This window comes from Pelecanus crispus, chromosome 1 (assembly GCF_030463565.1).
Source record: "Pelecanus crispus isolate bPelCri1 chromosome 1, bPelCri1.pri, whole genome shotgun sequence".
NCBI classification, from domain to species: domain Eukaryota; kingdom Metazoa; phylum Chordata; class Aves; order Pelecaniformes; family Pelecanidae; genus Pelecanus; species Pelecanus crispus.
Window position 1 is genome coordinate 154954067 of NC_134643.1, and position 20874 is coordinate 154974940.

The following is a 20874-nucleotide window of genomic DNA, read 5'->3' on the forward strand; positions in this document are numbered from 1 at the left end:
AGCAACATGCCTTATCCTTGCTTCTTGAAGGGGTTGAGGAAATACATGACATAGCAGGTATATTTAAAACTCATCACAACACTAAATGTGTTTCAGCTGAACAGCTGGTACCAAATGTGTTCAGCAAATGGAATGGAATCCGTGGCTTTTTAAACATTTTGCTGAATAATTCTGTGATATCTGGTCTGTGGGGTGTTTCTAAACTTAGTTGCTTGAAAAGGTCAGGAAACTGAAAATATTTCAGATTTCTTGCAAACTGGAAGCTCTCTAGATTGTGCTGCTACTCTGGAAACCAGATGTTCTCATTCCACACCTCAACTGTGCTAACTACAAGCACAGAAATTCACTGAGAATCTATCAAAGGAATGTGCTTGGGCTAGGTGTCCTGGAGAGAGTGGAAAATGGCCAGTTCTGAAACATGACCAGGTGCTAATGGCAAGAAATAACATCTTGGCTACTTGTGAAAGAAAAAATCAGAGGCATGTGGCTATATCAACCTCCTTGGGAGTAGCTTGGTATTTCTGGACACAAATCCATTGTTGTGTGTGCATCACCACGAGAAAAGGACATGCTGCTTCCTTTTCAAGGTGGTCTGAAGCAGCAAGAGTTTTCACTCTCCAGCCTTGAAGAGCATCACCTGAATGCACATGTGAACTCTGCTTGCTTTTTTTTGTGTTCTTTTCTGAAGTTAAGTAGGTTCTTACATTATCTTTATTGCGAGGTATATTGGGTTTGTGTGGCAAGGTTTTGGTAGTGGGGGAGCTACAGGCGTGCCTTCTGTGAGAAGCTGCTAGAAGCTTCCCCTATGTTCAACAGAGCCAATACCAGCTGGCTCCAAGATGGGACCCGCTGCTGGCCAAAGCCGAGCCAATGAGTGACAGTGGTAGCACCTCTGGGATAACATATTTAAGAAGGGGGGGAAAAAATCCAAAACAAAACACTGGGACACAAACTGCAGCTGGAGTGAGGAGTGAGAACATGTGAGAGGAATGACTCTGCAGACACCAAGGTCAGTGGAGAAGGAGGGGCAGGAGGTGCTCCAGGCGCCGGAGCAGAGATTCCCCTGCAGCCCGTGGTGAAGCCCATGGTGAGGCAGGCTGTGCCCCTGCAGCCCAGGGAGGTCCATGGAGGAGCAGATATCCACCTGCAGCCCGGGGAGGACCCCGCGCCAGAGCACGTGGATGTGCCTGAAGGAGGCTGTGACCTCCCCCACGCTGGAGCAGGCTCCTGGCAGGACCTGTGGATGCATGGAAAGAGGAGCCCAGCCTGGAGCAGGTTTGCTGTCAGGACTTGTGACCCTGTGGGGGACCCACGCAGGAGCAGTCTGCTCCTGAAGGGCTGCACCCCATGGAAAGGACCCACACTGGAGCAGTGTGTGAAGAACCGTAGCCCGTGGGAAGGACCCATGCTGGAGAAGTTGGTGGAGGACTGTGTCCCGTGGGAGGGTCCCCACGCTGGAGCAGGGGAAGAGTGTGAGGAGCCCTCCCCTGAGGAGGAAGGGGCAGCAGAAACAACGTGTGATGAACTGACTGCAACCCCCATTCCTCATCCCCCTGTGCTGCTCAGGGGGAAGAGGTAGAGGAAAATCGGGAGTGAGGTTGAGCCCAGGAAGAAGGGAGGGGTGGGGGAAGGTGTTGTAAGATTTGGTTTTATTTCTCATTAGCCTGCTCTAATTTGACTGATAATAAATTAAAATGATTTTCCCCAAGTCGAGTCTGTTTTGCCTGTGACGGTAATTGCTGAGTGATCTCCCTGTCCTTAACTTGACCCACGAGCTTTTTTGTTCTATTTTCTCTCCCCTGACCAGTTGAGAAGGGGAGTGATAGAGCGGTTTTGGTGGGCACTTGGCATCCAGCCAGGGTCAACCCACCACACCAGGATAGCATCTGTCACTGCATTCCTTTCAGCTGGTTCTCAGAAGTGTGTGTGCTGTAGAATATACTCTTTGTTGGGCTGTATTGATGGGAGGGAAAGGGAGGTCCAGCACTGGAACATATGTTTAAAGCGAAAGCTTTGCAATAGCATTTCATGGTACCTTTTTCTTTGAGAAGGTCTAGCAATACTCCTTATGAGTAGTGTCTCATTCTCCTGGCTGCGGGGTTCACAGCTGTGTAGTTTTCCACAGCCTCCATTGACTAGAGAGTTCTGAGACGTCTGAGAACAGGATAGATCCATCAGACGAGGTACTATTGTTCTAGTAGATGTTGAATCAGTCTTCTTCGGAAATGCATAACATTTAGGCCGGAACCTTTTAAAAAACAAATTTAGGAACCTAGAGAGTTCAGATAATGATTATTGACAAATTTTTACATTGTGTTTAGACTTATACTTTCCTTCAAAGATTTTTTTTTTTTTTTACTTGTGTTTAAAAACAGAACCCTCTTATTTCCATGTAGAATGAGAGAAATAATAAAAAGATGATGTTGAAACTGTGGTAGATGTTTTTTCAACTTCCTAATTTCATATGCTCTGAAGTAAAAAAATTACCAATGACTCCAGGATTTGCAGTACTACAGATAAGTGCATTGATTTGCATGAAGTTGTGCTGGTATATATTGTTTCTTCTGTGAATGTGCTGTTATGATTTCTGGCCACTTTTTCTGATAGCTCTTTTCAGAGGTTTGCTACAATATTCAAGACAAGCATTCTCCCACTAAATGGACTCCTATAGACTCATAAGTAAAGACAGATGATTGTGAGTCAGCATTTATCTACCTGATACTTTCTTCTAAGCAACCACATTTAGTATGATTATTTAGGCATTTTAGTTTTCTTGTGTGAAAATGAGTGTGGGGGAGAGGTTTCAGTTATCGTGGTTAATTGTTAGCTAACTACTTGAATGTAGCATGACACAAAGTAACTTACCCTTTTATCATGGGACTTTATTTTGAAGCTGAATTTTGACTCTGTTTTCTCCCCTTGGAAACTTTTTTTTGCAAGTCACATAGGAAAACACAATTTTTTTGCGGTACAATAAAAGAATTCTTGTAGAGACAGATGTGCTGATTGTTATTTATTTAAAAAAAAAAAAAAAAAATTGGCCAGAGGTCTGCTTCTGGAAACTTGGTAGTTTCGGAAGGAAAAGGCAAATGCAATATCATCTGTGAGAAAGTATTTGTTCACCACAATGTGGTAGATATATTTCAGTTTATTCTACATCTATGCTGACAGAGAAAACAGTCTGAATGCTTTTAATGTATCTTACACCACATAACATTCTCTGCACCATTTTTTACTTTTCAACTGTAACCATGTGATACTACTTCTGTTGGCTCGTTCCTGTCAATTTATTTGGCACTCCAGATTGCCCCTTCCCTTTCTTGCCTTGGGATTAACTTGTCTCAGTTTTTCTAATTCCACTGCATCTTTCCATCCATACTGTGAAGCTAGTTTCTTCTGAGAGGCTTTCCTCCTTTCATATTTTTCCTCCCATATCCCACTTTCTTCCCTTTATGTCAGCTAGTGCTGAGATATAGCCTGTTTCATGTTTTAATGTTCACATCTATGACTGTAGTAATTCATGGATAGAGGCTTGTGTAATAGGGAAGATCATGTGCTCTGAGCCCAAACCCAGAATGAGTTGTTACAACCTGGTGGAGTCTATGCGATGGCTCCAGACAGGACAGCCCTGACTGACTTTTTCTTTACTCCCTTTTCATTTACCCCCGTATTGCATCCTAGCAGGTAGAAACCACAAAGGTGATTTCACATTTCCCCTTTATCTTGCTGCCTTGAGCTTCTGCTAGAGGGGGAAGAGCATTCTGCCTTTTGTTCAGAGGTTATGCTCTTTTAACTACTGTACATCCTTTCATAGCTGCAGTTAGCTTGAAAATAAAGCAGGCAGAATACAGTTAATGTTTATAAAAAACGGGACAAAGGAGAGACATTTTTTTTTGCTAGAAATACTTAAGCTCTACGATGTAATACATCCTTCAGAATACATGTAAGTAAAATCAGCGGCTAGCAGCTTTACTCCAGAGTACTCTCAGGTCTTGGTTTATAGATGCTACAATGCATGAACACAGGAGCAATGGAGTTCCCTCCTCTTATCCCTATACTCATTATTCCCAAGAGTAAAGGCAAAGTACACCACTCAACACGTATGCTTGTTCTCTTTTAAGATGGGATAATATTAACCAGGACTTGATGCACTTGTTGAGACAAACTGAACTTTAGTCAGTAAAAGTGAGCTGGAAAGTAGTACAAACCACTTGTGTCCTCAGCCCACTCTAAGACTGCTTCCCATGATGAAATGGATTGGAAAAAGGAGTCTGATGTCTGCTGGGCATCAGGTGGCACAGTTAAAAAGTACAACTCGTGTGACTTCCTCCGAGAAAGCACCCGGGTGACTGGAGTTAGAACTCTGCTTGGCAATGACGGTGGCTGTCAGGAGTTGGTATTTTACCCTGAAGAAAGGTAGAAAGCTCACCAAGTCATAAAGGTGAATTTTCTGCTCCAGGATTGAATTGTTGCTCCAGATCAGGTGACTTAGATGTGTAAATTGTTTTTCTGGTTTGTTTTTGCCCCCAGCCACACATTTGATCTTGCCTTTTTTTTTTTTTTTTTTAGCACATCAGTGGCTGTAGTAGAAGGGGAATTCTGAACACTGTCTCATTAGATTCGCCCCCACCCCAGACGAAGCAGTTTCCCTGATGGGCTTTATTTCTGTTGGCAGCTATTAAAATCAGTGTTACTGCTTTCCCTCATCTCACCAGCAATACGTATCAGGGGAGTGCTTCCTTTTCCTGCATTGTCCATGGTAACACACACCAGTGCTGCCTCATCTCTCCTCCCATCTCTAATGCTGATTTTGATCTTTTGCACTTTCTTGCTCAGTTTATATACCGTGAATATATACAAATTCCTGAAAGATGGCAAGGGCCACATTCAAGTCCTTAAGAGAAGGTATTTTTTCTCTCTTTGAGCACAGTGTTTCTAATAATCATATTGTTTGTTTTCTTTTTCAAATATATGTAAATAAGTATTTCTTCTGTGCCATGGAAGTGGGTGACTTGGACAAGCAGTTGGATTTGGAAAGAAATTCGAGCTACCTACTCTTATCCTACCTCTCACTACTAAAGGAGCACACTCAGACTCTATCAACGAGGTCTGTACTTTCTGGGTAAGGTGTGCCACAACCACATCACTTCAAATGGAGCAGAGGAGAAGTGGCAGGATAAATGAATCTTTGCAGGAGTAAAGAAGTTACAGACAGGTAAAGGAGGTTATAAATTCTCCCACTTCTGAAACAGTTAATAAGCAGGATATTTGGGAGTTACAAGAAATAAGATTCGTCTGTCCCTTTAAAACAGAAAAAAAAAAAAATTGGCAGTTAACTCCCCTACATATTGCCTATGGGAACAAATAGTGAAAAAGTTAAAGAACTGTCTTGACAGGGACACTCACAGTGGGAAAGAACTTGTGTGCCATATGTCCCCCTACCATCTGTGTACGCTCTCTTCTGGGTCGTGACATCTGGTTCGGCTTGATATCTGGCTCCAATTCCTGTATTTTTAGAGTAAACAGGACTTGATTCTCCTCAGAGACTGAAGAAAATAGAACACATGCTGACTTCTGCAAGAGAAGCCAAGTTTTTCATAAAAATATGTCTCCTTAGCCTAGATCTGAATGGCTTGATACACATATGTATTTAAATGAGCCAAGGATGTGCCAGCACCGTCTGCTGTCACTTTCTAAAAACCACTAACTTTGGCGTGTTTGACATTTTTGGAGGGTTGGGTCATATAGTTAGCTGGGTACCTAATTTAGGAGATGAACTGGCTTATTACTGAGGAAAGGGTCAAGTCCAAGAGAGTAAACAACTTAGGGTGGGAAAAGATCAGGGGTGCCAGCATGAGGGCTGGTGAGGGAGTAATAACATCTGCCATAGGCAGTGGCTGTGGGGATCCCAAAACCCCGCAGCCATGAGCCGCACCGGCCTTGTGCTGTGCAATGCCTCCACCTAGTGATGCTTGAGAGCTGGGCGGAACATTTTTTTAAAAAGCCACTCTGTGTACATAAGATCATTACAAAATTCTGTTGCTAATAATGGCAAGCCACAACATTACCAAAAAAAAACAAAAAACCAACCAAACCAAACCCCAAACCCCAACCCACCAAGAGGGAGTCAAAAAAAAAGAAGATATTCTGATGACTGCTGTTCTGAATTATGCTGTGATTAGTATTTTTAGTGCTTTCCCCATCCTTTGTAGGAACTAGCAGGGACTTCAGTGGAAAATGAAATTTTTGGCCTTTGAGTCCATACATCTGTTAATTCAGTGCCTCCGAATTAACTGAGAAATGGGGAGGGGCTGTCCTCTGTAGAGCTGTGTTTCTTTGTCAGCCTCTAGCATATGTTAATTAGATCTGACTGCTTTATGTTGAGCAACACTTCCCATTGATTATTCCAAGACGACGACTATGAATGGAGACCACTGCTTCTGGGATCTGCATTCCAGCAGATCAGCTGCATGTGATGGCTGGAGGACCATTACCAACTGTGTGCTCCCCAGGCAATTGGGAGTCCCACAGCTCACTTGACTTGGAGAATTTGTGCCTAATTTAACTATCTAGCCCACTGAGCTGGGAACAAATGGATCCAATGGTCACATGGTGAGAAAATCTTGGAGTCTGGAATGCTGGAGTGTTTGTAGGACCCTGGTCTGCAGATGGACAGTAGGCAAGATTCAGTGGTCCTGGTGTCCTTGAGGAAGAATTGCCTCAAGGCTGCCACCAGAGAGGAGCAGTTGGGTGCATCATGAAGACCATCCAAAACTGAACATCACAACGTTCCTGGGAGCAGGAAGCACCAGCCAGTTCTCCCTTGCTCTGGAGATTTGGAACTCTAGTTTCACAGCCAGTGTCTCTGCCACCTGAAATGATCAGTCCCCAGTCCTTGCCTTGGATGATGTGCCCAGGTCTCCAGGTACCTAGCAAACCCTCTTTTCACTGCTGGTATATAGCCTTTTTTTTTTACCTTTCTTTCTTTCTTTTTCTTTTTCTTTTTTAAGTACAGCCATATGATTTGTAAGTTGAAGAGAGTTTGCAAAATTAAAATGATTGGATGATTTTAATGCTTATCTAGAACCTTTGCCAAAATCTCTGCGGAGCAAAATTTTTTACTTGGATTAATGCCTGTCTTAATAATAATAATAGAATTAAAAATGCAGCCAAACCAAAAGATCCTGCCATGGCTCAGGAAAAATGTAGATTCTGAGTTCCAGAACTAATAGTGAAGATGAGACTTTGCAGAAAGTGATTAAAGCAATTAGCACAGGATGGCTGGGGCAGAGTGGTTCATAATGCTAACATCAGTTCAGGGAGCTCTCAGTAGTAGTTGGATTTTGTAACGAGCACTCAAGTGGCAACTTAAACTGTTATAGTAGTATATGCATTAAGATACATGAAGGTCACCTAATGACTGAAGAGCAGCCCCAGGCATGCTTTGTGTGGTCCTCAAACATACAGTGCTGCTAAAGCTGAAATTTTCTCCTCCAGCTGTGGGGAGGCTATAAGCAGTCACTAGTGTCCTGGGGGAGTTTGGGACTTATGGGAGAGAGGGGTTCAGTGGGTTTGGTAGGGCTTCAGGAATCTGGGAGTCAGGCCACGCAGTTGTTTCTCTTCTTCTTCAGTCTATCTCTCTCTCTTCTGTGAAACCCACCAAAAGAGGCTGCTGCTTGCTTACCTCATACTCAGTGGCACACAGCTGCTTCTTACAAAAAACAACCACCTTACTCATACGGCTGCACTTGTGAGTTACAACACATCCTAGCTGGAATTGGGCTAGAGCCCTTGAGAAGGCAGTCACTGCATACATTTCTCCTAAGGATGTGAATGATACAGGGTAGTGGCTATTTCCATTTAGAGAGTAGGGTCCTGGTGGATAGTATGAGATGGTCTTTCATAGGAAATAAAAAGAGAGGTCTTGACCATATCACAATGGGGGGTAAATCAAAGTGCATATTTTGCAAAAGAAAACGTGCCATTTTTAAGAATAACTGTATGACTTCTTCTTTGGCAGCTAAATACCATCTCAACTGAGTAAGAGGCTAACTGGAAAAAAAAAAAATCCTTGTAATGTTTTAAAAGTGTTTAGCCAATTTGACCTAGACCTGGCAGCATCATAAACTCTTTGTGGCCTGGCCTGGGAGAGAAGAAGGGAGGAGATGAGGAGGAATAAAGCCAGCAGCATTCTACATAATTACTGATTAAGATCATGTGTAACATACTGAACTACTTGTGGGACGTAAAACAGTAAAGTGCTGTTTTATCTTTGTATGTACTCATCTCTAACCACAAATGTACTTACTATGGGCATATTTCACCGCTCTTGGCTTTTCGCTTTGAAGGTAAGTCCAATCAGCCTGATGATCTTCTTTTGATTTCCTGAGCAAGGCCACCTCTTGGATCACCATGTTCCCATCACAAGACCTAGTGTTGTGGAACTTCCCTTGCCTTAGATCAGAGCAGATTTTTAGTTCCCCTAAAAGCTCCTGGTTTGTTGCTAGCAAAGGCTTTTCAAGCAGTGAGTACAAAGCACTTTTGAGGCAGAGGGGAGCAGAGACTTTATAGATTGTGTAGGGATTCAGCTGTGGAAGCAGTCATTTTTGACCTACACTGAAAACCTGCACCTGTGTTTCATAACGGGGTGCAGGAGGTGCCCACCTGCAGGTGATCCTAAATGCCTTAGGGAGTAAAACAAGGCTTCTGACATGCAGTGAAGTTTGGTTACAGATACTGCAAGTCTGTGTGTTCCTCTGGCTAGGGACTTGTAAGGGCTAGGGGGAGTCTTGCCAGCTACAGTAGCTCCAGCTGACCAATTCCTTGGGCCAAGAGCTGTCTCACAGCCAAAGAACCCAGTTTACTTACAAGGGCTGCTGGGAAAAAAATCAGAGGAACAACAAATACTGGAGAAGAGCACAAGAAATACTCTGCAGATTCAGGCCAGCAGCCATCTGAGCCAGGTGTTTTGTCTTCAACAGCGGCAAAAGGAGCTGCTGAAAATCTGAATGACATCTCAACTGCAGTCCAGGCAGGTGCCCTAAGCCAGGGCAGACAGGTAGGTTGCTACTACCGCCTTCCCTCTCTGCCCAGCCTCAGTGTTCTCCAGCTTTGGGTGACATTTCTGAGGGCTCTGGTGGGCATCCAAGCTGAGGTGACCCTTGCTCTGGTGCTGCACCTGCATGGACAGCCTCCCAAGGGTGTCGGCTCCATCTGCACCTCTCATTGCTGTCAGCTCAAGCCAGCTTGGTTCCCATGCCATGGCCGTGCCAATTCTGTGCTGTGGCCATCCTGTAGGCTGCTCATGCAGTGTCTCAGGTCTGATTCTGGGCCTGTCATTCTTAGCACTTCCTCATGCACTCCCTCAAGGTCAAGGAATGGAGCCAACAGCAGGTAGGCCCCTAAAAAGAGCTGTTCCTGTAGACCAGAGATGCTCCCACATGAAGTCTGTCTCCTCTTGCTTGATCTGGCCTCACCAAGCTGCAGCACTGGTGGCACAGACACCTTGTGCTGGCAGGCTGATGGGTTTTGTCCACACTAGCTCTTAGCTAAGCTAAAAACACCCAGGGTGTTTTATTCTTGCAAGTTTCAGAACGCAGTGGTGGTTGAACAAAAGCAAGTAACATTGTCATATTAGCACTCCTGGAGATCTTGTGGTGCTCCGAACTCTCAGTGTGCTTTGGTCTCCTGTCTGCCTGTTTGCCTGCAAGTGTCAGCAGGGAGCTGTGCACATTTGAAGCTGCTGGGACATGGCTAGTCCAGAGCACAAGGATTTTTATCTCCAGCACTCAGGATGTGAAATCTGAGCTCCACTGAAACCCTGGGATAAGGATAACTTCTGGTGTCTGAACCCTGAAGTTTCTTTAGTATTTTGATTCCTTTCTGCCTCTCTAGCAACAAACAAAAATCCATGTGAAACCTGCTGGGTTTTGTGTAGCTTGTTTGGCCTGTGTTGCCCCAGTATTTCATAGCATTTTGCCACTGCCTGTAGCCATAGGTGTCAAATGAAGTTGTGTTTCTACAGTGCGATGCTTTTATCGTGTTTACTTGGCAAATATTTAAACTTGGGCAGGCTGTTGACTTTCTCTCTTGAGTGTGAAAAAGGTTTTTGTGCTTCCTGCAAAGTCTGTTGCTATTGGTGGGAAAGAAAGTCCCTGGGGTGAAGTATCAGAACCCAAACGCTGTCCTGTAAACCTTGAAAACCACACAGAGTGGAGCTTATTTCCATTCAGATACAATAATGCTGTGTTGGTCTGTTGTTATTGCGTAACACAATTAACCACATCCTCCCCCAGAAAAACAATAGAGCTGTCTTTCCTTATTAAGGTGACTTTGGACCGTGGGAGGTATTAAGAGTCAACTTTTCTCTTGAAGAAAACCACATTTAGTTCTTGGTTAGCAAACACTCATGCAACATGAAGTTACCAGAGAAATGTCTGCAGGCGCCATGCTGGTGCGGCCATCCAGTGCAGCTGGACATCAAGAGAGCTGTGACACTTTTTTTGCTATTATTCTGGCATGGTCTGACAGGTGCTTATTCCCTGTCCTCACTAGTTTGGACTGCCCTGCTCCCTCTGTCTGCCTACACCCACTCCAAGGCTGCCCTTTCTGTTGTGCCAGCACAGCTGCCTGTGAAACCTGTCCCAGGACCAAACCATGTGGAAAATGACTGTGCTTTTGTTGTTTCTCTTGGCCAGTTATTTCTTAGGCAGACCTGTTTTCTGAACTGCCTGCCATCTGGTAACACAAACTGTTTTTTTCTGGCACAGGAGAGGCAGGGAAGGCAAGGGTGCATGTTTAGGATGGCATGAGAAGCACTGCTCCTAAAGCACAGCCTTGGTAGGGTTAAACAGCTGTTCGATGGTCTGTGTTCTAGTGGCTATACTGTTTCCAGTACTCAGGTATGGTCCTTCGGAGCCCCCTCCGTAGATTGCAGTACCACACCAGGAACACACTGAGATAATATCTCTCTTCTCTGGCCACATGTTTGGATTTTAAGGATTTTTTTCTATGTGTTGCAGCAGATGGTCTTTCAGTTGCCCTGCTCAAGGGGTTGAGCAGAAAAGGTCATATCCCACAGTAAGCAGCATGATCTGAGACACAAGCTTCAGATAAGGGGTATTTTCTGCAACCAACACAACTTTTCTCATGTTTTTACCCATTCCTTTATCAAGTTTCAGCACAATCTCAGTGCTGGCCGTCCAGCACATTAAAGAGAAGATTCAGGAAGGAGATAGCAGCCCTGTGTGACTCCTTGCCAGAGGATGCTGCCGAAGTAGGAACACAGGTTCCTCGGGAGACCAGACTTAGAAGAGAGATCCAATAGGAGGTGAATAAACAGACAAAACATAACAGGTTCAGGGAATTCCTGGTGCTGAGAGCAATTGGAGGCTAGGCGAGTACTGAGGTGAAGTTATGGTGTATGTTGGCTGTGATCTTACTCTTTACTTTTCCTAATAGTCCTTACTACAGAAGAAGTACAGAGCTGGATGGTCTAAACCAGCACACTTGTTGTCATGTTTCTATGACTTGATCTATAAAAGCATTACAAGGATGGAGCTATTCCATCAAAGTTTGCTACCACCGCTGTTGACAAGCATTCTTTCATGTCTTTTTTTCATGTCATTTATTGACAGTTTAATTCCATAAATGGCAAGTTTTGGAAGGAATCATCTTGTCTGAACTGTAGACTCTTCAAAATTCATCACTGTCTATTTCTTTTGTCTATCACTGCCTGTTTCTTCATCTCAGTTCAGTCTGCCATCATTGTCTATTACATTGCCTCAATGGGTTCCTTTTTATTCTTGTGAAAATGTGGCATTTTTCTGTGACTTCAGTGTCCTGGTTTCAGCTGGAATAGAGTTAATTTTCTTCCTAGCAGCAGGCATAGTGCTGTGTTTTGGATTTAGTAGGAGAAGAATGCTGAAAACACACTGATGTTTTAGTTGTTGCTAAGTACTGCTTATGCTTGTCAAGGACTTTTCAGCTTCCCATGCTCTGCCAGGTACACAAGAAACTGGGAGGGGGCACAGCCAGAATAGTTGATTCAATCTGACCAAAGGGCTATTCCATACCATATGACGTCATGCTCAGTATAGAAACTGGGAGGGGGTTGGCTGGGGGGAGCGATTGCTGCTCAGGAACTGTCAGGGTATTGGTCAGGGGATGGTGAGCAATTGCATTGTGCATCACTTGCTTTGTATATTGTTATTATTATTATTATTATATTGTTATTATTATCATCATTATTATATTGTTATTATTATCATTACTATTTTACTTTATTTCAATTATTAAACTGTTCTTATCTCAACCCAGGAGTGTTTCTCACTCTTACTCCTCTGATTGTCTCCCCCATCCCATCGGGGCAGGGGGAGTGAGCGAGCAGCTGCATGCTTAGTTGCTGCCTGGGGCTAAACCACGTCATTTCAGTAACCCCAATTTGAACCAAATAGTTGATTCATGATCTGAGATTTCCAGTGTTTGTCACAGTAAATTTATTCTTGGTCTTTTCAAGCTTTAATGGACCATCTGAAGGGACCCTGTTGGTGAAAACCACCTAGAAACATTTTGCTAGAGCAGCTTCTACTTGTTTTGTCATCACTATTCTTTTGCCTTAGTCTTTGGAACATAAATATTTATTTTGTCTTGATGCAGACAAATGTTTTACTGCTTCCTATTGGATGTTACATTTTGACTGAAACTTCCGGGTCCTTCTTCCTTCTCATTAATTTACCCAGAATTTCAGCCATAAGAAGTTAGCTCCTTCTTTCCAGACATTGTTTGACTCAAATGACCAAACCAGAAAAAATAGGAGGTGGTAATAATTGAGTACAAATGAACACAATGGCCTACAGTGAATTTGGTTGATTCTGGCATATATAAGGAATGGGGAAAAAAATGTACCTGTAACCTCAAAGATGTTTCTCTTGGCATGGTGCAGGGAGACGCATGGACTAGACATAAATGCAGTTATAACCGTGTATTTGGAATAGGACTTCTCCTAGAGTCAATATGAGCCTCTGAATAGTTATGACAAATACTACTTACAACCTCCTTAAATTCCATGTTTTTAGCTACGACGAAAGGTGGAATTGTCCATAATACTGACGTGCAGATGTTATTTAATGGCAGGATATTCGTTCTAGGCTTTCTGTTCTCCAGCTCAAAAGAGCAACAACAACAGAAAAAACAACAAATAAAAAAGATAATCGGAATTACTCATGTCCACTTTGGCTGGAACATATGAAATATTTACTGGCAAATGGAATTTCCAATAGGGAGTTAGAGGTGAAGTTGATGGAAAAACTGGTTACAGGTAGGAAGCTGATTGACTGAAAGGAAACATAACTGAAAGGTATACCCACTGAAGTGTGTGATCTCAGGGGTTTTTTTGCACATCATCTCATTCATCTTCATGCTGGCTAGAAAAGGTTACAGTAACATTTCTTACAATACTTAGTTGTGCATTTGGAAGTTTCTTCTTCTGAAATCTGCAGACCAGAGATGTGTCCCTCCTTTTCTCATGCTGTTTCTTGAAAATGTATTTGAAGTGTACTCTGTTATGCTGGGTTGATATGCTAATCTGCTGCTGTGATGAATATGCTGGAAAACATGCCACAGTCATGTTCATTTTCTATTTCTTTTGCTAAGTCTATGTAGTTTTCATCTAGATTCAAACTGTTTACAGAGAATTAATTTTTCTTTGTTTAGATTTTCTCATCAGACATGTTCTTGTGGTGTATTTCAGTATTTTCTGAAACTTCATAATAAACTTCTCCAGAAAGAAAACACAAACTTTTTAAAGTTAAAAAATGGAGTATTTTAATAAGAATAATAACTCAAGGATTTTAGTATCCCCCCAGCTATTTTTCAAAGATGTAGCAATTGCTTTACAGATATGTTTCCTTCATTGGCTTATCAGCCAGAGGTGCTGTTCTACTGATGACTACTTTTAAACTGTGCCTTTCTGTCCTTTAGGATACGAATTCACAGAAAAAGAGTGCTTTTGCTAGTGATGTGCAGAGAGATTAAACTGTTTTTCTGGTTTTATTTTGTATGATAGACTGCCATTTCTGATGAGCCCTTAAAATTCAAACTTTGTGGCTTCCCAAAGGTCATATCTGACACCTGAGGTTTTGCTGGGGCAGAAAACCAACCTGACAGAAACTTTACGCTGACTTTACAGTATTCATCAGCTTTGTGATAGCAGCAAGAGGAAAGTCTGTGAAAAGAGCTCTCCACACAAGCACTCTCATTCAGAATATTTCCGGTTGTCTGAACATATGAGGGTAAATTATTTTGCATGAACATCGTATTGCTTCTGTGATATCTTGCAGAGCTAGAAATGTGAGTGCCTATGGGCAGTGTCTTTACCTGAATTTAGACACATCCCCCCCACCCCCCACCCCCGGAAACTGGTGGTCTAATATGCCTGTTGGGTTAATGGCAGAAGATAAGGACCTCTAGGACCTTCAGAGGGAGCTCTGCTCCCTAATTTGGCTACTCTTGACCCCTGCTGTTGACTGTAGAGACGACTAATAGGAAATGCTTACTTCCACCCCCAGTCATGATGTGAGTTGGCAATCTTGTCTTCTGAGAATAGATGCTAACAGAGAAGAAACAGTTCTGATGATACAAAAAATCTGAACGCATGGTGCGCCCCCGCTCAGTCTTTCATTCTCATACTAGCCTTGTGTTTAGAGCACCAACAGGAAACTGATAACTTCTCTTGCCCTGAAGGTGAACATGCTCCCTCATCTCCTCCTAGGACACCTTCTGCTTCTTCTGAGGTACCTGGACCAATTTGTACCTGGTAGTGCAGTTTTGCTTGTTGAAAGCAAATGTGAGGGAGCCCAACCCACTTAAGAGGAGTCAGAGCCTCAGAACACAAATGTCTTCTTATTAATGTCCACCCCCCATGTGGCTAGAGTCAAATTCACTCTTGCCTGTTCTCTGTCTTCCCCATGATTTATAATCCCCAACATGTAGCATCCCAGTTTCAGTGGGCAGGGTGGAGTATTCCTTCCATGACATAGAAGCCTCTGGACTCTAGAGACCTTAAAAGTTGCGTCTTCTGGTTTCTGGATAAGTGTTTTGACTGAAAGCCTTGTCTGGGCATTGTGGGTTGTTCTCAGTCTGAGTTGTAGATCATTTTAGATTGGCAAGAAATCCTTGTCCTTTCCAGAGAATGGGGTTCTGAGTGTGTCGAGTGCCTATCTTAAGCATAGAAGAGACCTTGAATGAATTCAGGCAGTGCTGGACATCAGACGTATGGGATTTTTGCCTGAGGTGTGGGTCAGTCCTATTTTCTAAATCCCAATTCAGACAATATTTGTGCACCTAATTTTGACAACTTCATGTGGCAATTAGTTTCTGTTTTTAGGTTGATCGATCTATACCAGAGGAGTCACCAAGACCACAAAGACCTACCCCCCATATTACTACCACCTCCACAGGGAAGAAAAGAAGGGTCACCATTGTAGGAGACTCCCTTCTGATGGGAACAGAGGGTCCAATATGCCTGGTGGACCCTCCTCATAGGGAATTCTGCTGCCTCCTAAGAGCCTGGGTCAGATATATCACCAGGAGACTTCCCAGTCTGATACGGCCCTCGGACTACTACCCATTACTCCTCTTCCACGTGGGTGGTGATGAAGTTGCAGTGCGTAGCCCAAGGGTGATTAAAAGAGACTTCAGGGCCTTGGGACGGTTAGTGAGGGAATCTGGGGCACAGGTTATTTTTTCCTCCCTCCTTCTAGTTGTGGGAGGTGACATTGGAAGGAACAGGAGGACCCAATCTATTAATACATGGTTCCGTGGCTGGTGCCACCATCACAGCTTTGGGTTTTTTGACAATGGGACAGCCTACATGGCACCAGGCTTGCTGGCATCAAATGGGAGCCACCTTTCTCGAAGGGGAAAGAGGGTCTTTGCTCAGGAGCTTACGGGGCTCATTGACAGGGCTTTAAACTAGATGTGAAGGCGGAGGGGGAACATACCAGGCTTGCCTGTGACAAGCTGTGGGATGGTACATAATGGTTAGAGGGATGGGGTGCTACTATGAGCCCTCAGCCTGTTGCCAAGAGGCATGCTGGGGATGCTACAGCACAGTCAAAGTCTTGCAGAGATGAGCCAGGAGGTCCTGAGGTAGTAGGAGCTAACAAGGAAACCTCCGTGAAACACCTCAAGGGAAACAAGGGATGTTCCACTAAGAAGGTGAGACTGCCAACAGCCCAGATGAAATGCCTCTACATGAACGCACACAGCATGGGGAACAAACAGGAGGAGTTGGAAGCTGCTGTGCTACTAGAAAGCTACGACCTGATTGCCATAACTGAAACTTGGTGGGACGAATCCCACGATTGGAATGTGGCTATCGATGGCTACAGGCTATTCAGAAGGGACACACGAGGAAGGAGAGGCAGAGGCGTTGCCCTCTACATAAAGAAATAGATACAGTGTGAAGAGCTGTCCCTGAAGAATAGCCATGAGCAGGTCAAAAGCTTATGGGTAAGAATCAGACAGAGGCAACAAAGGGAACCTTGTGGTTGGCGTCTACCACAGGCCGCCTGATCAAGGGGAGCCTACTGACGAAGCCTTCTTCCTCCAGCTCCAGGAGGCTTCACACTTGCAGACTCTTGTCCTGCTGGGGGACTTCAACCACCCTGACATTTGCTGAAAAAGCAACACAGCGAGCTGTGGGCAATCCACGAGATTCCTGGAATGCATTGAGGATAAATTCCTAAGCTAGGTAATAGAAACCCCTACCCAAGGGGATGCAATGCTGGACCTGATAGTCACCAATGCAAGTGAACTCATCAGTGATGTCAAGGCTGGAGGCAGCCTGGGCTGCAGTGATCACACATTGGTGGAGTTCACACTCCTGAGGGATATGGGAAAAGCAAGGAGTACAGTCAGGACCCTTGATTTTAGAAAAGCAAATTTCCAGCTCTTCAAGGAGTTAGTCAGAAGGACCTCCTGGGAAACGGTCCTCAGGGACAGGGGAACGGAACAGAGCTGGCAGATCTTTAAGGACACCTTCCACAGAGTGCAAGAGATCTCAGTCCCCAGGTGTAAGAAATCAGGCAAGGAAGGAAAGAGACCAGCATGGCTGAGTTGAGACATGCTGGTCAAACTAAAGAGTAAGAGGGAACTGCACAGGCAGTGGAAGCAGGGATAGGTGTCCTGGGAAGAGTACAGGGAAGCTGCCCAGTTGTGTAAGGAGGAGTGAGGAAGGCCAAGGCGCAGCTGGAGCTGAATTTGGCAAGGGATGTAAAGAATAACAAGAAGGGCTTCTACAGGTATGTCAGAAAAGGAAGGTTAAAGAAAGCGTACCCCCCTTGATGAACAAGAATGGTGACCTAGTATCAACAGACGAGGAGAAAGTGGAGGTACTTAACAACTTCTTTGCCTCAGTCTTCACTGGCAACCTCTCTCCTCGCTCCTCCTGAGTCGATGGACTAAAAGATGGGGACCAGGGGGGTAAAGCCCCTCCCCCTGTAAGGGAAGATCAGGTTTGAGACCACCTGAGGAACCTGAATGTACACAAGTCTATGGGACCTGATGAGATGCATCCCAGACTCATGAGGGAATTGGCTGATGTAGTTGCCAAGCCACTCCCCATGATATTTGAAAAGTTACAGCAGTCAGGTGAAGTCCCTGGTGACTGGAAGAAGGGGAATGTTGTGCCCATTTTTAAAAAGGGAAGAAAGGAGGGCCCTGGGAACTACCGACCTGTCAGCCTCACCTTTGTGCCTGAGACCAGTGACAAGTGGAGTCCCTCAGGGGTCCTTACTGGGACCAGTGCTGTTTAACATCTTCATCAATGACATAGACAGTGGGATTGAGTGCACCCTCAGCAAGTTTGCAGATGACACCAAGCTGAATGGTGCAGTTGACACGCCAGAAGGATGAGATGTCATCCAAAGGGACCTGGACAAGCTGGAGAGGTGGGCCTGTGTGAACCTCATGAGGTTCAAGAAGGCCAAGTGCAAGGTCCTGCACCTGGGACGGGGCAACCCCTGATATCAATACAGGCTGGGGGATGAAGGGATTGAGAGCAGCCCTGCAGAAAGGGACTTGGGGGTACTGGTGGATGAAAAGCTGGACATGAGCCGGCAATGTGCACTTGCAGCCCAGAAGGCCAACCGAATCCTGGGCTGCATCAAAAGCAGCGTGGCCAGCAGGTCGAGGGAGGTGATTCTGCCCCTCTGCTCCGCTCTGGTGAGACCCCACCTGGAGCACTGCGTCCAGCTCTGGGGCCCTCAGCACAAGAAGGACATGGACCTGCTGGAGCGGGTCCAGAGGAGGGACAAAAAAATGATCCGAGGGCTGGAGCACCTCTCCGAGGCCAGGCTGAGAGAGTTGGCGTTGTTCAGCCTGGAGAAGAGAAGGCTGCGGGGAGACCTTATAGTGGCCTTTCAGTACTTAAAAAGGGGGCCTATAGGAAGGATGTGGACAATCTTTTTAGCAAGGCCTTTTGTGACAGGACAAGGAGTAATGGTTTTAAACTAAAGAAGAATAGATTTAGACTAGATATAAGGAAGAAATTTTTTACAATGAGGTGGTGAAGCACTGAACAGGTTGCTGTTAGGAATGCAGATTTGTGAATCCTGCTGATTATGTCAATTTATTATGAATGAGTGATACACAGTTTGGTTTAGTAACAGTTAGAATTTACTTGTAGCAAATCGCCAAATTTGATTGTAATATTTTTAATAGCACTCAATCATCAATGATTAATAAAGTGATTAGACAAAATTGATCAAAACAGTGACTTAATTACAGATTTGAAGATGGCAAGGTTCACTCTATTACTACATGGAAGCGCATAAAGGAAAATTGAATTACACTGAGTTGGAATGATTCATAAAGGGATCGTGTATATAGGGGATAAGGAGGACCCGCCCATTGAGTCACAAGGTTTAGAATAGACCCCCTTGCTTTCTAAACTCCTTCTCAGAGAGGAGCCTGGGTGCAGCTAAGTCTAATCTTAGTCTCAGACTTGGGCAATGGTTTATATGAATAAGGATAATATATATATGTATATATGTATATCTAGTACATAGAAGAAGTGTATAAAGGAAATTGGGTTACACAAGAGAGAGAGAGAGGGAGAAATCATATGTAGGGGATACAGAAACCCTCCCGCTGAGTCACGAGGTTCAGAATAGACCCCCTTGCTTTCTAAACTCCTTCTCAGAGAGGAGCCTAGGTGCGGCTGGGCCCACTCTTAGTCTCAGATTTGGTCAACGGTTTACGAGAGTAATGCTATAAGAATAATACAGCAGTAAAAGACTCTCTTTGAAATTAAATCATACATCTAGAGACTACTTAGATTGATTCACGCATGCACACTCACAAATATGAATGCATATATGAAAATGGTATACCTGTTAAAAATTCCCCTCGAGTTTAGTGAAATACTCGTGTCTAATGCCTTGGCATTTCTCAACGGGTAAGAGTAGAGCCTTGAGGAGTGAATAATTTCAGCCCAGGCTCCATTGTTGATCTTCAGCAATGGACGTCTGGTTGCAGCAGGCTTTCGGAGTCTGCTAGTTTTGCAGACTCTGAGAGGCATTTCGATCAGAGGGAGACGCTGGTGTGGCCAGCAGCAGTCCAGAAGAGCTCAAAGGGCCTCACTTAGGACTGCTGTTTATAGGATTGTGAAATGATTGACTTCAATCACCAGTAAATTTCCATTCGAGCCACAATTCGGGTTGGTAGTTGCTTCAATTCCAGTAATGATGATACCACTCTGTTTCAAGGCTGTCATGGGTAGCTGTTTGTTCTTGCTCCCCTTGTTAGCCGTAATATGAAGATTTTGATAAGGACAGGGCCGCTGTCTGCTTCAGCCATGTAGGAGTTTCTAGTACAATTAAGGGGCGCTTAACTGACTAACTCGCTACAGAAAGGCCGCGGCCTGGAGTTCCTGAGGTCGTAAAGCAGTTGATGAGAAAGAGGAATGGGGGCGGGGGGGGGGGGGGGGGGGGGGAGGTGCACCACCGCAGTTGCCCAGAGAGGCAGTGGAGGCCCCATCCCTGAAAACATTTAAGGCCAGGTTGGATGGGGCTCTGAGCACCCTGATCTGGTTAAAGCTGTCCCTGCTCACTGCAGGGGGGTTGGGCTGGATGATCTCTGAAGGTCCCTTCCAACCCAAAGCATTCTATGATTCTATGATTATGTGAAAGTATATTGTTCTCTGCTTTAACCATGTGCCTGATAATTTCCCTATTTCTTTTATCATGAGAGGTACTGAAAAATCATTCCCTGTGTAATTTTTCCTAGTACTGAAAGTCCTTCCTGTTCTCTGCTGGAGAGTGCCAGTTAGTTTGGTTTATCCTTGTAGCAAAGGCCCTCTGTACCTCTGATATCCTTACTGCTCTTTTTAGTAACTTTTTTGTTACTATTGTATGCTTTTTGTCACTGGTGACTAAAATTACATCCAGTGCTCAAGATAAGGATATGTTGGATCAGTATAACAACATTTCCTGTTTTGTTCTCTGTTCTTTCGCTAATAACGCCTCACAATCTGTTTGCCCTCTTGGCAGCTTCTGAACAACAGTCTGTTTTAGGAGAAAATCCAAAATGACCCCAAGATGAGATGTCCTTCCCAGGTAGTGAAAGCTGATCACTTTCTATGTGTTGGTAAGATTATTTCTCCAAGAGCAGTGCTTTGTGTAGATCAATGTCTAACAATACGGATCCAAATAAAGCTAGAGGACACCTGATCTCATGCGATTTCCTGTGAAAATTTATCTGTTGTCCAAAAACAATCATTCTGCTACAGAACTGACTGACAGAGTGGCCTTTGCATTTCACTTATTTTCACAGGAACTATGAAAGTTCCAACATTTGGGTCCTGTCCTAGAG

General features: G+C 44.3%; 1 protein-coding gene across 1 annotated transcript in view; it reads left to right on the forward strand.

Annotated features, from left to right (window-relative positions):
* The window catches only part of LOC104024675 (interleukin-1 receptor type 1), a 36999-nt gene extending 16423 nt beyond the window's left edge, over positions 1-20576 (forward strand). Inside the window, exon 13 of the mRNA XM_075722437.1 lies at positions 20553-20576. Coding sequence (XP_075578552.1) covers positions 20553-20576 — 24 coding nt within the window. The remainder of the gene's footprint in view (positions 1-20552) is intronic.
* The last annotated feature ends 298 nt before the right edge of the window (positions 20577-20874 follow it).